Here is a 17,451-nt window from a genome sequence, read left to right as displayed (position 1 = left end):
AAATTTGGTACCGAACGACGAGACGTTTTTTGATACTTGATGGTGTCGAGGCAATCGATTCCTAAAAAGTATCGAACTTGATACCCAGCCCTAGTTGATTGCTTTTTTCAGTTTTGTTCATAAGTAGCATTTCTATTCACAGGACTCCAGAATACTTGTGATGAATTCTGAGATAACTGGCAGTGGTATGTAATTTTTGGGAATGGTCTTGCATTTGAGTTCATAATGTGTTTGAGCCTTTAATGAAATATTTGTTTTATTGAAAAAAGCTGTCTAAAACAATGTTTACCCTGACTTCTAGAAGCAGACATCCACAAAGAGGGGGCAGAAAGCATAGAGACTCGGCAGCAGTCTGAGAATATAGAAGTGGTTGCTGGTTGCTTGGAAGTGGCAGCTGAGGAGCAGCATGCAAAGGTTGAAGAAGTGGAGCTGGTTCCAGATGAGAATGGCCATTCTGAAGAACCAGCTGACAACATCAGTAACTGGGAAGAAGTCTTTAAACAGGCAGCTAAGCTTGCAAGGAGAAACTGCTCATTGATTGACCTCAATAAACCAGAGCAAGATGCTGTTGTTCAGAAACTTACCTCGTGTCATTGGGTACAGGAGGAAGGGACATTGTTTTCAGAGGGAGAAATGTTACAAAGAATTGTGAAGGCCATACGAGAAACAATCCTCACTGAAGTTCAGGACTCTCCTTTCTTTTCCATCATCACTGATAGAGCTATCTCAGTTGGAGAGGTGAAGTTCCTACCAGTCTTTGTTAGATATGTGAATGACTGCATACCCAAAGTGGAACTTATAGGATTTCTGCCCTTTGATGAAAGCTCTGATGTGGATTTGCAAGCTAAGGCTCTTTCAGCCACACTTGAGGATGAGTGGGGACTTCAGATGGGCTGCTGTCGTGGCCAGTCTATCATGTGCTTTGGTACAGGGAGCAAAAGTCTCAGAAAGATGGCTTTGGGCTTTTTAGAGAGCTATCCGTTAGCTGTGAACACTCCCAGTGAGTCTTGTGGACTTGCCTACTGGCTGGCTTTAAGCCTACAAAATGCCTCCATTACAAAGGTTCTAGAGACGGCTGAGGATCTGCTACAGTTTTTTGACCAGTCACCCAAATTAGAGAGTGAGCTTGCCAAGACCATGGATGGGCTACTGAATACCCCACGGGAAGCACTTGCAGAGATCCCAGAGACCTGCCTGTCCAGATGGAAAAAGAGAGAAGACTTCTTTGATATTTTGGTGGACATGCTGGAGGGAGTCCTGAACTGCTTAGATTCTGTGAGCACCAACTGCAGTGGGTCATGGAGTAGTAGCATGTCACTGCATTCCCAGACCCTGTCCACAGCTATTAGACAGGTCGATTTTGTCATCCCCCTAGTGATCTTGAAGAATGCCTGTGCTCCCTTGAGGAATTGCAGCACTGTGTTTCGCTGTGGAAACCCTGCTGACATTATTTGCGAGCTTGAGAAGATTATGCCAATAATAGATTCTTTTAGCAAGATGTTGGACAATGTGAGTGCAGTGCATTCTATCTGGTTTGAGGAGGCAGTGGAGCTTGCTACTAAGGTCATGGGATTGCTGTCATACGCAGAATCTGTCAGTGGCTATGATTCACCAGATACGTTCTACATGGAAGCAGTTAGCTTACCAGTTCTAAATGGTTTGACAGAAGAAATGAAGTTTAACTTCTCAGAGAATCACCTAAAAGCCCTGAGAGTTTTGTCCCTTCTGCCAACGTGCAATACTCTGGCGATTCTCCCAGAATCCACAGATAAACTGCACACTATATACCTGAGCGATCTTCCTGAGCCAGAGACAGCAGAAGAAGACATTAACACCTGGGCCACAGTATGGAGGGAGAAGTATCAAGATGTTTGTCCTCCCACCTCCATCTCTGAGACATTGCTCCATAATGAAGCCAAAAACCTTCCAAACGTTGCTACCCTTCTTAAGCTTGTGGCCGTGTTGCCTAGTATTAGCATGGAGTGTGATCTAATGAAGACGACACTAAACTCCTTGAGGACCTTGCTCAGAGATGGTATCTTCAGCAGGGGCAGTAAGACTGATGCTGTGATGCTTCTTATGCATCGCCAGACACTGCAGAGCTTGGAGGAGGTGATTGAGAAATGCATTGAGGATGATCCAGAAAGTAATCAATTTCTTGCACAGGTGTGGTATATTTCTTAGTGTTTACACTGTGTAAACGTTCTCATTGTCCAAAAATATTAAATTAACATACTCTGTCAATCACCCTAGCCTGTATGCTCTTATTAGTATTATCAAATGATAAACAAAATAATGGCAATCAAATTTTCTTCATACATGTAGGTAAAATCAAGAGTTAATCATCTGAGAATGGAAGGTGGTAAGTAAAACTAATTGCCCAACTAATTACTCAGTTACTAAAACTAATTAAGTAGCTCAAATGGGCCTTCAAAATAATGAAATTGCTGTTGTGTTTTATTCTGACACACTCTTTCCTGTCCTTTCTCAGAGGTGATTAACATGGCTCCACAGGAGATGGCTGTAGATAGAAATGGTTCAGATTATCCTCAAGAGGCAAAGAATGCTGGAATCGGTGAGTGATATTAAATGAAAAGTATTAGTAATAAGTAATTATCTCTCTTTTTTAATTAAATATTATGTCTCATCCTTTGTTTAGATGTTGAAACTCTCGCTCCAGAGGAAATTCTAGTGGAAACCAATTGCTCTAGTGAAATGGAAAGAGCTAAAGAAAACAAACCTGACCAGCCATCATCTTTAACGTTTAACAGCTCAGACAAAGCCACAACTGCAGCTCAAGTCATCCATGCTTGCAGCTCTCTGCCAACCAGGACACCTGACCAACCAACAGAATCTGTCCAAGATGCCGCTATGCAATCTACAGTAGCAGAACATGATAGAAGTGATCAACTGATCACAGTTGTTCAAGATGTAAATGATAGATCTGAAGTACTTGATCAGTGTGGAATTGGTCTGCCAGTAACAGGGGATCAAGTAGTTACTAATCAAGGTGGAACTGAGCAGTCCAATAAAGAACGACCAGTTAGCACTGTTCAGTCAGTGTCCGTTAATCAAAGTGAAACTGATCTACCTCTGGAAGTTGATCAGTTTGTAGCAGCAGAACCAGGCGAAACTGACCAGTCAGCAACAGAGGAACAAAGTGTACCTGATCAGTTCATGGCAGTTGCTCAAGTTGAAACTGATTCCTCCATAGTAGCTCAAGATGAAGTTTGTCACACATTAACAGGGTTAGCAGATGGTCAGTTTGTGTCGGAGGATCAGAGTGAATCTGTTCAGCTCATGTCAGTTGACCACAGTGTAAATGATCAGTTAGAGTCAGTCCATCAAAGCGAAACTGATCAAGTCATGGAAATTGATGTGAGTGGAAATTATCCATATGTAGTTGAAGATCAGGGTGGAAATGGTCAGCCAGCAACAGGGGAACAGTGTGTTGTTGAGCAGCTGGAATTTAGTCCAGTTGAAACTGATCAGTCTATTGTAAAATGTCAGGATGAAGCTTGTCAGATGGTAACAGTGATAGCAGATGAAGGAGAAACTGGTCAATTTGTATCAGTGGAACAAATTGGATCTCATGAACTTGAGGCTGTTGCTAACTCTGGAAATGATCATTCTATAGCAGCAGGTCAGGACGAAACTGGTCAGTCAGTAACCGAAGATCAGACTGTAAATGATCAGTTCATGGCAGATGGTCAATTTGAAACTGTACATTCAGTAGTAGAAAGTCAAGATGCAAGTCAGACAGAACCTGGGTTAGCAAATGAAAGTGAGTTAATATCAGAGGATCAAAGTGAATCTCACGAGCTCATGGTAGTTGACTCTGGAAATGATCAGACTCTAACAGCAGATCAAAGTGTAACTGGTCAGTCAGAAATAGGAGACCCAAGTGTAACAGAAGAGTTCATAGTAGTTGGTCAAGTTGAAAGTGATCATTCCGGAGAAGAGGATCAAGATGAGACTGGTCAGACAGAAACGGTGTTCCCAAGTGAAGGTGAAACTAGTCAGTTAGTATCCAGAGATCAAAATGTATCTGATCACCCCATGGTAGATGACTCTGGAAATGATCAGTCTGTAACAGCAGATCAAAGTGTAACTGGTCAGTCAGAAATAGGAGACCCAAGTGTAACAGAACAGTTCATAGTAGTTGGTCATGTTGAAAATGATCATTCCATAGTAGAAGATCAACATAACACTGATCAGACAGAAACTGGGTTTCCAAGTGAAGGTGAAACTAGTCGGTTAGTATCAGGAGATCAAAATGTATCTGATCAGCTCATGGTAGAAGATGACTCTGGAAATGATCAGTCTGTAACAGCAGATCAAGATGTAACCTGTCAGTCAGTTACAGAAGATCAAAGTGTACCTGATCAGTTTATAGCAGTTGGTCAAGTTGAGTCAGATCAGTCTATAGATGAGGGTAAAAATGAAACCACTCGGACAGAAACTATATTACCAAACAAAGTTGGAACTAGTCCGTTAATATTGGGGGATCAATGTGGAGCTGATCAGCTCATGGAAGTTGACTCTGGAAATGATCAGTCTGTAACAGTAGATCATAATGGAATTGGTCAGTCTGTCTTACCAAATGAAGTTGGAACTAATCAGTTAGTTTTGGGAGATCAGTGTGGATCTGATGAGCTTGTTGTTGAGTCTGGAAATGATCAGTCTGTAACAGTAGATCGAGTTGGAACTGATCAGTCATCAGCAGATCAAACTGTAACTGATACATTTGTGGAAGTTGCAACTCATCAGCCTTTAGTAGAACATCAAAGTGGATTTGTGTTAGCAGATGGAAGTGGAACTTGTCAGATAGCATCAGGGAATCAAAGTGGAAATGATCAGCTTGTGGCAGATGAACCTTGTGGAAATGATCAGTCTGTAGTAGAAGCTCAAAGTGAAACTATTCTTGCAACTGCATTGAATCAAAGTGTACCTGATCAGTCTGTGGAACTTAGTGAAGGTGGAAATGATCAGATAGTACCAGGGAATCAAAGTGAAACTGATCAGTCCAACATAGTAGATCAAGTTGGCCTTGAGCAGCCCAAAGTAGCTGCAGACTGTGGCACAGATCAGTTCAGTTCAGTGGCTCCAGATTGCTCAGACCAAGAAACTGCAGCAGTACATATTTCCCTTGATCAGTCCTCTGCAATAACTCCACGTGTTACTGACCATTGCACACCTGCTTCACCTGAGGATATTACTGATCATCCCATGGCAGCGGAATCTGAAGGCACAGTCCAGTCTGAAGTAAAGGCTCAGGATGGTGCAAACCAAGTAGTTACCCTGGATGGCACTGGACTAGAAGAAATAGTTTTTACCCCCTACGATGCTGTTGCTCGAGAGGAATTGCTCAAAGAACTGTGTAACATAAAGTTCTTTTCCATAGTCACAGAGGAAGAGTTTGCAATTGATGGCCAACCATACATGCCTGTAGGAATACACTACCTTAACAAACAAGACATTCAGTGTGAAAATACATTAGCCTTTATCCCCCTTTCCACAAACATTGCTTCATTCGTGGATACGCTCACCATCGCCCTCTCTGAGAAGTGGGGTTTGAATTTGGCACTCTGTAGAAGTCAATCTTTGGCAAGACCAGGTGCCTCAGTCTCTCAAATGACACAGGCTTCAGCTTTGCTTTCCCAGAGACTCCCTCATGCTTTCAGTTTCCCAAACCTTGTAACTCCAAAATCTTTGCTAGCCAGTTTGTCCTCCCTGAGAGAGATAACTCAATGTTTTGAGTGCTTGGAGCAGCTCTTCATGTGGTTCTCTGAGGATATTCAACGACGTGTAAGGCTAGAGGATGCTGTTGTACATTTGTTCCAGAACGACGAAAGGAAGGCCAGTGAGCTGAAAGCCAAGATCAGCAACAATCAATTGGCAATGAGCCATGAAATTCTGGAACTTACTACAGACATTCTAGAGGCCATCGTCTTTTGCTTGAATGAGATGAAAGTGATCCAAGATAATGAGGCAAACACAACACGGGCTCAGAGCTTCCTTTCTGCTATCCAAAACTTTGATTTCATATTGACCGTTGTGATTATGAAAAACATCTTGAGCCTCACCAAAAGCATAAGCCTGAGTCTTCAGGGAAATTCCTTTGACGTGTATCAAGCTGTAAACCGCCTGTCTGATCTGCTGCCCTCTCTCAGTGAAATAAAGAACAGTATTGACTCACATCATCAAACCTGGTTTCAAGAGGCAGTTGCATTCGCGTCTAAGCCGGTACTTTCACTACAACCACCCTTAAATGTGCACTACAGAGAGGACATCAGTAAAGGGGCCATTGAGCACTGTATTGCGGAGATGGAAGGGCTCTCCCAGGATGTTCTGTCTGCTCTTCGCTGCTTGCAGGTTGTGCCTTATGTCATGTCCAAAGTGGAGGGATGCTGCGAGGACACGGAGTTTGTCAAGGTGTTCCAGTATGTCTTACCTGACCCAAACTCCTTCCAGGATGAGCTGCGGAGGTGGAGGGACAGGTGGCAAGACTCTATTGCCAGTCATCAACACCTACCCGACACTGTTCTCGGCACTCTCAAAACTTCTGACATTGAGTCTTTTCCCAACATTTCAACTATCCTTAGGCTCCTGGCTGTCCTGCCCGTCTCCAGCACGCAGAGTAGCTTCACACAGGGAAAGATGAAATCTGAGCTGTACCGTCTGTAGTAGGCTTGGCTTAGCTGCCCCCAAACAAGCTGTCTAATAGGATGTCATACACTGCTGAAACTTCAGAATGTCCCACTGTATTCTCTAAACTGTAGATCACATCTGACTGTAGGTTTCAGTATGTATATTTTCTTTTAGTTTAATTAGACCTGTACACTTTAAGTATAATCATATAATGGTTTTATTGATGTTTTGTCTTTTATTTCTTTTCCTTTTACGTAAGTGGCATGGAAAAAGAGGACTGCCAATTGGGACCAATGTCTTGCCAAAAAATGAGAATAGGATGCCCTTGGGGGGGCCTTACTGCTTTGTGCCTTTATGCAAAAACCCTACATAACTCTTTAAATCATGTGACACAAAGTCTGGATGGACGCTTTCACACCACACTTTTTTGGGAATTTCCTAATATCTTCAGGAACTTTTAAAGACTTCAAATCATATAAATACACTGAGATGCATTGCGAGGAAAAGAGAATCATGTTTTATCACAATTAATTATGACTGTGTTATATTGTCAAAATGTCATCCCATGGCACAAACTAAAAACAGTCTGGTCCTGTATCATTATGCTTGTTACAATGTTTGATTTGTTTGCAGTTTTATTTAGATGAATGGATCTGTATGTAAACAATTCTCCCAGAAGCCCTCCTCATGAAGGAAGCGTTCATATATATTTGACTAAAATAAACAAATAAAATCATTGAAAGGCAGCAGTGTTTTACATTTGAATTTCTGCTCAATTCAAAGAGAATATTTAAGGATGTCCACAAGATGGCAGTGTACACTTTTCATAGTTTGGCGAGTATCTGTGGGTAAGTACTTATTCATCCCTGCGTTTCTTTAAGCTTTTTGCCCTGAGACTCTAGATGATTTGTTATGCTTTGTAGAAGCTAATTTAATTGTAGGAACATTAATTTATTCACTCTCAATGAAGTTAGTGTGTGTAATGGATTCATTAGTGGTTGATTCTTTTTTTCTTCTCTTCCCTACAACATCTAGAGAGCAGGGTGACTGATGCTGATGCATGCAAAATACAATAGCACGTTAATGGCAAGTGATACACACATTTTTTTTCATTGTGCACATTACTTAAACTTATGAGTCTTTTTCTCAAATCAGTTTAGATGGCCATTAATATAAAATTAAAACTTTTTTGTCATGCTACACTAATGAAATTTGTTAATGTTACAATATTATGGTGGGAGTAACAGCTGATGTCATTGGCTGGCTTCATGTGTTACTTTATTGTTTAGTCTTCAATTATTTTAGTTCCTTGTTTTAAAGGCAGAGTAAGCGATTTCTGGTAGCCAATGTTGATATTTTGCTGATTGGCTACAAGTTTGTTTAGCTATTCGGCCCGAATCAGTTTTCTAAAGTGTTTTTGAAAAATCACATACCCTGCCTTTAATAACTGATTTAGTCTTATTTATGCATACCGCTTATAGCTTTGATTGATTGATATCCCCCCAAAACTAAGGAGAAAAATCCCACTTCTGTTCACCACTTCCTGCCAGTGTCCTCTACTCTCCCACTGAGTTAAAGGTAGTTAATGATTAATGTTTTCACTTTTTAATGCCTTTTTTAAGAGTTCAGGCTTTTCACAAAGTAGCATTGGCCCCCTGTAGCCGGTGGATGATTTAACGCCATTCTTTAACCCTTGGTTCATAGACTGCAGATCCATCATAAAATATTGTTTTCGGGAGTAGATCTCGAGATGTCTTTGAGAAGCAATCAGTCTCCCATTTCCATGCAACCTTGGACCTATGATTCACCCTTGGGGGCTAGAGCCTTTGACCTTTTAGGGTCGTTTCTTGTGAGAGCGGCAGTAGATGGGGTTGGAAAGGCAGGAAAATAAAGCTATTAACAAGACAACACCACAGTAATTACAACTACAAATCAATCAAGGCCTGCTTTATTACTTTATAGTGGCAGATTGAATCTATGACTTGCAGTCAAGAGAAAGTAGAGTAGCGGTTCTGAAATCCATGAAGACTATTCCAAAGAATGTATGTATTTTTCTTTCTTTGCTCCTTAGGGTAGCATTACTAGGTTTCAGCCGACAGCTTAACTGACTTAAGTTTAATATTTCATCCCTCTCTGTTTGATTGAATTACATCGCCTGCTAATCTCCTGGCCAAACTGAAAATTGCCCTAATTGAACTCCTGAGCTTGTTTCCTGCTGGAAGTCAAGGCTGGGCCATGCCATAGGACCTGTGGCGGTGCATAATCATGTCCATGCACAGCATGGCAACTCTTATTTTTTTTTTTTTTTTTTTTTTTAAAGGATCAACAATTTCATCAAAGCATTTTGTACAAATGCATTTATACTCGCTCTGTTTTTAAATGTGTTGTTAAAAGTGTGGTTAGATAATATTGTGCAATGTCTATCTGTCCTCAAAACAATTAAGTGTTTGATCAGTTCCCAAAGGATTTTTTATGTGGCGTTCGATAGTGTGCTGACAAGCCAAGTCCTTGTCCGTCTTTCATCGACCAATACATTTCGCATACCACATGGTTTTGAATTTCTCCCCATTTTCCACAAGCAATAAATTATTATTTGTGAGATCTGCTGGCCAGATTTTTATTAATTCGTTGTGATATTCATTGTTCTCAAATACAGTTACAAGTGCAACATGTAGACCTTTATCTTCTCTTTCATATCTTTAGAAACCCTTAAATGTTCATTAAGGACAGGAGTTGCAACATCAGTCAGGTGAGTTTGTATATTTTCCTTCAAGCTACAAAATAGGCCTCCTATTGTCAGTTAATACTGTAGATCTCACGACTCTGTTGCTTAGGTAACGTTTTTAGATTATTTCAAACTTTGAAACAATGAAGATCTAGTCTATCTTTAAGGACTGAATTCTTGTTCTTTTTGTTAGCCTTTTCCAGGCTTATAACATGAGCCTTAAAACCCCTGGAGCCATTAACTGCAGCTGAAATGCCAAGATACGTTTCCTCTTGTGTACTGCTATCTGGGATTAGTACATATCCTCTCTCTTTCCTCCAAAAGCACTCAGTCTGAATGTTGTTTCACTTTGTGTGTTCAACTGGAGCATCCTCTGCTCTGATCACACTGTAGAGGGCTCATGTATTCTCTGTCTGTAGGCAGAAACAGAGCTTGTTTCCTGCTGGAAGTCAAGGCTGGGCCATGCCGTAGGACCTGTGGCGGTGCATAATCATGTCCATGCACAGCATGGTTTTAACTATACTCCTGAGAGAGACAGAGGGCTTAACAGGATTTTATTTCAAGGTTTCCGTGCCGGCAATCCCTAGCGAAAATCTCAGAACCACCAACAAATAATGCATTTGGTTTGAGTTATTCTGATGTCAAATCCTCTCCCTCCTCTCAGAACAAGGGTCTGATTGTGTCTGCTCAGCCCGGTGTGAAAGAACTATCTCTTCGTGTTACCTCTGCTCATCCACAGAGCAAACGGATCCGTCTCCTCTGTCGGCTGGGCAGCACAGCAGCGCTGTTTGCAGACAGAATTATGTCGGAGTCCTGCGGTCTTCAAGCTCTCAGAGACTCCTACCATCAGCTTTTGTCATAACCATTTTAATTCTTTATTCTAAGTTCTATGTTGTCTGTAACCTTATAATCTGTTCTAAAATCAGTTGTACTCTTTCAAATGGCTGAATAAAAAGTGTTATATATATATATATATATATATATATATATATAATATTTCATCCCTCTCTGTTTGATTGAATTACATCGCCTGCTAATCTCCTGGCCAAACTGAAAATTGCCCTAATTGAACTCCTGAGCTTGTTTCCTGCTGGAAGTCAAGGCTGGGCCATGCCGTAGGACCTGTGGCGGTGCATAATCATGTCCATGCACAGCATGGTTTTAACTATACTCCTGAGAGAGAGGCAGAGGGTTAGGAAGGATTTTATTTCAAGGTTTCCGTGCCGGCAATCCCTAGCGAAAATCTCAGAACCACCAACAAATAATGCATTTGGTTTGAGTTATTCTGATGTCAAATATGTTGGTCAGATCCGGAAACATTTGATTTTTTTTTTCTTTTTTTTCCCCCATGTACTCTGCATGTAAATCTAGATCTTAACATCAGATCTCTAAAATATTTAAATGCCATGGATTAACCTGTGAGTTTTGAAGAAGTTTTACAGTTAAAACTGAACCTGAGTACATTGGAAGTGAAATGGGCATATTTTGGACAGATTAATATGGCTATTAGAATTCTTGAAATAACTGCTTTTTGGCTTTCTAAATCAAGAGTATTAGGAATGTGTGTCACAGATTAATTTGCTTATGAGAGTTTGAGGTCTGAGTGCCTGCCGATATGAATAATGCCCTGCTGTATGAGTGAAGGGCAAGTAGGATTATCTTGTGATTTGGAGTGATTAGGTTACCGCTCTGGTAGCCTTTTCTCTGGACTACTTTGCTTTCAGATCGGAGCGTCTATAGTTCTTATAACAGACCCTGGTACTCTGGTTTCTTTTTGCTTTAATCCTACAGAAGGCTATTGAACAAAAACAGATGTGTCCGTACAGTTTATCTATTGTTCTACGTGTTACCACTTTCTGCCCTGTTAATCTCCACCGCCTTAGTAGATCAGTGTTCATCTAGACCCAAAACTTTTGCCAAGTCTATGCTCTTGCCACCTAGAAAGCTTACTCCATTCTCTCATAGATTCAAATTCTCTTAATCTTCAGAAACCGATATACAAACTCTGCAAGTCAGATGAAAGGCTATTGCCTTGTTCACACAGCAGCAGAATGCAGTGTCAGTCAAGAATTTAAGTGCTTAATATAATTACATTTATGCATGGATTTCCAAGAGTGGCAAGCTTCTATCCATCTTATTTCTCAAAGTGAAAAGCAAGCTGTTTCCTGTTAATGTGCAAGACTTCCGATTCATTAGCCGGAATAGCCACTATCAGCTAGGCATTTCTGAACCCCTGATGTGTGAACTGGACCCTACTGGAAAATAACTAATTGTCACATCATAAAATTAATTAGCCACTTGCTGCATGCATGTCTTGTGTGTAATGACTATTTTTATTTTATTTATTTATTTATTTATTTTTGGTCAACTTGCACAGACTGAGATATGATCTGTGTTATCTAGGTTTTAGATGCAGTCAGATAGATCCTGCTTCCATCAGTTTTGTGGTCATGCACGTGACTCAAATGCGCTTCACTCAGGTATAAAAGCTGCTATGGGTTAATTAAGATTTTACAGATGAACTCGCGTCTCGATTGGACTTTTCACTGTCACTATGGTCACCGGTGATTATCAAGGCTAGCATAAGAACAAAAAGGGAATTTACATTGGGTATTCATTCATACAGTAGTGATTTGAATGCTATGTACACAGTTGTGTGAATGGGACAGTTCAAGAGTGAAGGATCTGAGGACCTGTGTGTGTAGCTTCATACATCTGTGTTTTATTTTCTTCATTTTGTTTTATTTTTAGCATTTATTAGCCTATATTTTATATTACTTATTTATCTTGCGATGCTAGTGGTTGTTTAATCTAAGAGAGAATATCTCAGTTTCAAGGGTTTATATATATTTTTTTTTTTTGGAAGCAGTTTGATATAACAACACTTGTTGGATTTGTGCTGGTCAGACAAAGTCTTAGCATTGAAACATGCAAGAATGTAAGTAAACCCTGCTCATGTTTATCATCATCACTTCGTCGTTCTGCTCTGTCCTGGCCTCTGTCAACCAATTCAGGCTTATAGAAGAATCCAATATTCCTGGCAATAACCAGAAGTCACACCTGTTGTTAAATAGTTGTCAAGCCCAACACCGTGTCTGTGTCAACAGCTATAATAGATACTCCTGACCGTTTATTCTGAAATAGATGTGCTATTTTATAGACGTATGTGATGTCCTGTTATTATTATTGTGTAGTGGTTTGAGGCCAACTGTATTCCTCTGGCACTAGTGTTGCACAGTGGCTTTTGATCTAGCTTTTGCTAGGAGTGCTGTAACAGCATGTATTCCAGTCCGCCTACTGATACATTTCTGATGACAGTGGTTATATCTCATCTGTATAAACCTCTATAACCCACCCACTTTTGTTGATGAGCAGCTTCTTTTGATCTTGTTTTGAGCAGAAAATGCTCTTACCACAAGTACGTCTCTTCTGACCGATAAAGTCGCTGTGATACTGATTTTATCTCATCTGTATCGCCTGTCCCAGCATTCTCCTTGGCAGATGGGTAAAAGCTTTGATCTTGTACTGAGGGAAAAATAACGCTCACTCAAATGTGGACAGGACAACATGGACGCACACAAGGCGATGTCTGTAAGGCCTGTCATGCCCCTGCTGTTTGTAGCCGTAGTTTAATTCTCCTTCCATGTTTCATGCTGGCTTGTGAACAAGTGTTCATTGTTCCTCCCCTTCACATCCTTGTCTTTCCCACCTATTTTATCATTTACAAGTGGAGAGATCAAACCCCACACAGCTACAACACTGCAGCGACAAGCCATGGAGTTTAACAATTATAGAATTTGCTGTCATGAAAGTTCCACCTCTGCTTGTAGCAAGTTTTGTCAGTTTCCAAATCAGTTTGCATATAACCATATCTGAGGGACTTCTCTTGAAGTAGCAAATGTTACCAGACTTCAATAGAAACAAACAAACGGGTGCATGTTCCCCATACAGTGAGACAAGTCACTTGTGTTTTTGAAAGTACGTCCCATCTGGTACATGAAAGGGGCCATCGCCTTCAAAGAGGGGAGAGAGGGCCTGTCCTAAACAAATGGCCCCTTTCTGAAGAACAGGTCCAAACTCTCTAAACAGTCTGAATTGGACGCTGAACGTTTTCTCTCCGAGTTCTCCTGCTGAGTGTGACTGTCCCAGTGTTTTTACAGCAAAAAGCAGGCAACACACAAACCCAGGCGCGAAAGCATGTTCTGCACTTTTTTGTGCTCTGAAAGCATGGAATTTAAAATGTTTTAATTTTGACAAGTTTCTGCATATAATAGGAAACTTAATTGTTGGGGGAAAGCGGGGAGCGGTTTTTAAGTTCTCATTCTTGATGTTTAGTGTATGTAAACTTCCTAAAATGTTCTCCTAAACAGTAATTTGTTTATATTTAAGCCATTTGAACTTTAGCACCATGCTTGCATTAGAAACAAAACCTCAAGATACTGGCATGCCGACATAAGCTGTTTGTCAGGTCTCTCTTCGTTCAGCCTATTAAGTCATGATTTGTTTTTATGAGATTGCCTAATTAAAACAGGTTTCAAAAGAACAGCCAAAACAAAGCTTCTCCCACCTTAGCTTAAATAAACTGGCTGGACACAGTGCTGCAGCCAAAATGATGCATTTCCTCTTAGTTTAAACAGCCAGTCAACGACAGACTCTCCATTACGGCGTAGCAGACAGCACCAAACAGACGCTGCCGCCTTTCTTGTGTCTCAAACAAATGGATTCTGTATTTGTCGGAGACACAGAGCTGCTGAACAATGTTTCAAATCAACATTGTTGCTGTGTTCTGTTTGTACTGTGTAGATGTTTTGCCTCAAATGGGTAACGATTCCCACCATTCATTGCTGGCACCATGTAATCATGCAGAGCAATGTGTCTCACATTTTCTATTACAAGTTTGACTTTGTCTGAAAGTCAATATATATTGCTTACTGGAACAAAAAGTTAGGGTAGATTCTATTATTTAATTGTTTAAGCTGTCTACAAGCAGATTATCTACATGTCGATACTTTTGCATTAATATAGATATTTTCAACGACAGACTCTCCATCACGGCTTAGCAGACAGCACCAAACAGACGCTGCCGCCTTTCTTGTGTCTCAAACAAATGGATTCTGTATTTGTCGGAGACACAGAGCTGCTGAACAATGTTTCAAATCAACATTGTTGCTGTGTTCTGTTTGTACTGTGTAGATGTTTTGCCTCAAACGGGTAACGATTCCCACCATTCATTGCTGGCACCATGTAATCATGCAGAGCAATGTGTCTCACTTTTTCTATTACAAGTTTGACTTTGTCTGAAAGTCAATATATATTGCTTACTGGAACAAAAAGTTAGGGTAGATTCTATTATTTAATTGTTTAAGCTGTCTACAAGCAGATTATCTACATGTCGATACTTTTGCATTAATATAGATATTTTTTTATATGTAATGTGTATGTGTGTGTGTGTGCGCGTGTATGAATGAAAATATAATAATTGTGTGTATATATAATTATGCATTTATAATTATACAATATGTTTGTGTATATATCAATAGATATTTTATTGTAAATATATGTACATATAATTTGTATATATAATTAATTATTTAAGTGTATATATATGCATACATTTATTATGATTATAATTATATAGAACTACATGTTTAGTATCAAATATAAATTAATGTGTATTGATGAGATTTTATTATAGAATACTGTCATAAGACAATACAATTTCATCACTGCTGATGACAATATTCAGGCTTTTTTTTTTTACTAAGAGGAATTAGGACATATTTATTTTGCCTTTGATTGAGGTTTATTTGTTCTTGTAACTTTGCATTCTTAGTGATGCATATCAGGAGTGCGAAGTGCAGATGCAGCCGTGCAGTTCTAGCTCTGTGCCACTGACAGTCACTGAGACACGAGACAACTGTGAGCAGGGCAGAGACTCGAGACGTCAGGGGACGGGAGCACTGTGTCTCTGCACTCCTTCAACAAGCTCAGAATGAATTATCTAAATATGTGTCAGGGTAAATGGTGCTATGTGTCTGATGATGTCTCGGATAGAAGACAAATAGTGTGGACCAGTTGGCACAACTGCCTCAAATGATTCATTATGCAAACGTTAAATCATTAGTTATGTAAGACTCTCAATGCTGGTAGAAGAAGGCTGAAAGATCAAAGTGGCTGTGGTGTTGATCCTGGTATGAGGAGGAATTGAGAGCCTGCGTGTTAAACCCTCTAACACAGACACACTAGAGAGGTCACGGCTCTTTTGGTCAGTCTTCAGTCCCGTTTGACCTGATATTAAGAGTTCATGCCCATTCACATATCACTGCTACTAGATGCTTTTCACATCCCTCATAAAATGGCTGTAAGACTTTTTCCATAAACATGCTCCTATTATGGCTTCACATTGCATGAAAATGAGCTGTCTGAAAGATGTGAATGTATATTTTTGTTTACTTCTTATAACAGATCATAAATAAGTTTGTTTTAACATTAAAAGAAGACCCATTTATCGATGCTTCCATCTGTCCACAATGTTCAGAATGCATTGAATCTCAAAACAAAAAAAAGTCTGTGGTTTTTATTCATGTCCAAAGTCTATTATCTCCAGCACATCTCCCTAAGCTTGGCTAATTCCCATTCCCACATATTTAAATAATTTGCGGTAGGCAGATGTGTTTAGCGAAATAACGCATATATTTGCTTTCCCATCGCTTTGGGTCGAGATTAGAGCTCCACGGGCATTTCTTGTTATATTGAGCTGAAATGGTGCAGCTTGGCGGTGAATGGAAACGTCATGCTTCGGCAATTGTTGGTGGTACCTCTTAAGAGTATCAGATTAGCTCTAAATATACACGCTGCCCTCTTTTCTGTTCTTCGCTGCTTTGGTTTCAGCTGTGAGAGAAGGATTAGTTTATTAGATTATTTCTTAAATCAATTAAACTAAAATAGTCGTGCCTACAGTTTCCAATATCATGCCCCTCTTGCAGGCCTCTTTGGAGTGAATGATTTAAGTCTGTGTGGCATTTTGTCTTCTTGACACCCCTCGGTATGTTTTATTATGCAACAGAACGTGAAAGGAAAGGCATTCGGTAGGTCAATCAAGGTTATAGTGGTTGATTTACTGCTCATAAGTAAATACAGTTCAAGATAATAAGTAGCGCCTGGCATTTATTCATACACACGCAAGGCCTTGAACAAACGGGATCTGTGCAGTTCGATTCAACTTAATAGCGAGAAACATCCATCGGGTTTCTTTTTCTTTTGATATTGTGGAGCGTCTGAGAATAACCTCATTCAAACATTTGCATGTGTTATGAAGAAATATGTAGATGGTAGGAAAAAGTGCATTATTTAAGAACAAAGCAGACTTTTATTGCTCATTTACTGGAAATAATCTGCTTTGACCTTACTATTGTGACACTGTATTGTACTTTACATGCACTTTACTGAAATTTGTCCAAAATTTCATGTACATTTTTTTAAATGCATTGTATGGACCTTTTTAATTTTGCACTTTAGCTTTGATGTTTTTTTACTTTCTTGCTCTTTTGTTTCAAACTAATACACACCTACTTTTACACACTTAACCACAAAATCAGTGGAATTGCCTGTTTTATTTAAAACAGTAGATACTGTTAACAGTGGAAAAAGTCTTAATGATTGTATTTTAATTGCGTCGTTATTTGAAAATTGGCTTGTGTGGTGTGTTTTACAGGGGAAACTTGTGTGAGTGTTACAGAATTCACTGCAGGAGGCGTTTTTGGACCAGAGAGCCAGGTTAATAAGAGAAGCATATGGCCAGAGAACATCTTGACTTTTATTGCACCATAGACACTATTAAAATGACAGTTACCTTAGATGGTTAAAATATTAACTTGGCCATTCTGTGTGGTGCAATCTGTAATTAATGGACACTCGTACTGGCCTATTTTTTATTCTAACAATATTTTCTCAACACATTTATATTTATTATTAGCTATTTGTAATGATAATGAATCCTTTAATGGACTCTTTTATACTTCTTGATAGACCAAAAACAACAAGAGAATTTAATAGCTCATTTTTATAAATTAGGA

The 17,451-nt window shown here is 39.7% G+C and overlaps 1 protein-coding gene across 2 annotated transcripts in view; it reads left to right on the top strand.

Moving 5' to 3' along the window:
* LOC107751382 (uncharacterized) overlaps nt 1–6,960 on the top strand; it is a 15,309-nt gene extending 8,349 nt beyond the window's left edge. The window contains exons 10-14 of one of the 2 annotated variants that reach the window (XM_016567100.1): nt 143–185; nt 305–2,166; nt 2,326–2,362; nt 2,492–2,575; nt 2,660–6,960. In XM_016567100.1, coding sequence (XP_016422586.1) covers nt 143–185; nt 305–2,166; nt 2,326–2,362; nt 2,492–2,575; nt 2,660–6,687 — 6,054 coding nt within the window. In that variant the 3' untranslated portion in view covers nt 6,688–6,960. Of the gene's footprint in view, nt 1–142; nt 186–301; nt 2,167–2,325; nt 2,363–2,491; nt 2,576–2,659 lie in introns of both variants that reach the window. The other variant, XM_016567099.1, reaches the window with a different exon arrangement.
* Nucleotides 6,961–17,451: the final 10,491 nt, after the last annotated feature.

The sequence above is a fragment of the Sinocyclocheilus rhinocerous genome, unplaced genomic scaffold (genome assembly GCF_001515625.1).
Source record: "Sinocyclocheilus rhinocerous isolate Xijiao unplaced genomic scaffold, SAMN03320098_v1.1 scaffold1624, whole genome shotgun sequence".
NCBI classification, from domain to species: Eukaryota; Metazoa; Chordata; class Actinopteri; order Cypriniformes; family Cyprinidae; genus Sinocyclocheilus; species Sinocyclocheilus rhinocerous.
The sequence above is the reverse complement of the archived record's forward strand: the minus strand, read 5'-3'. Positions and strand labels throughout refer to the sequence as shown.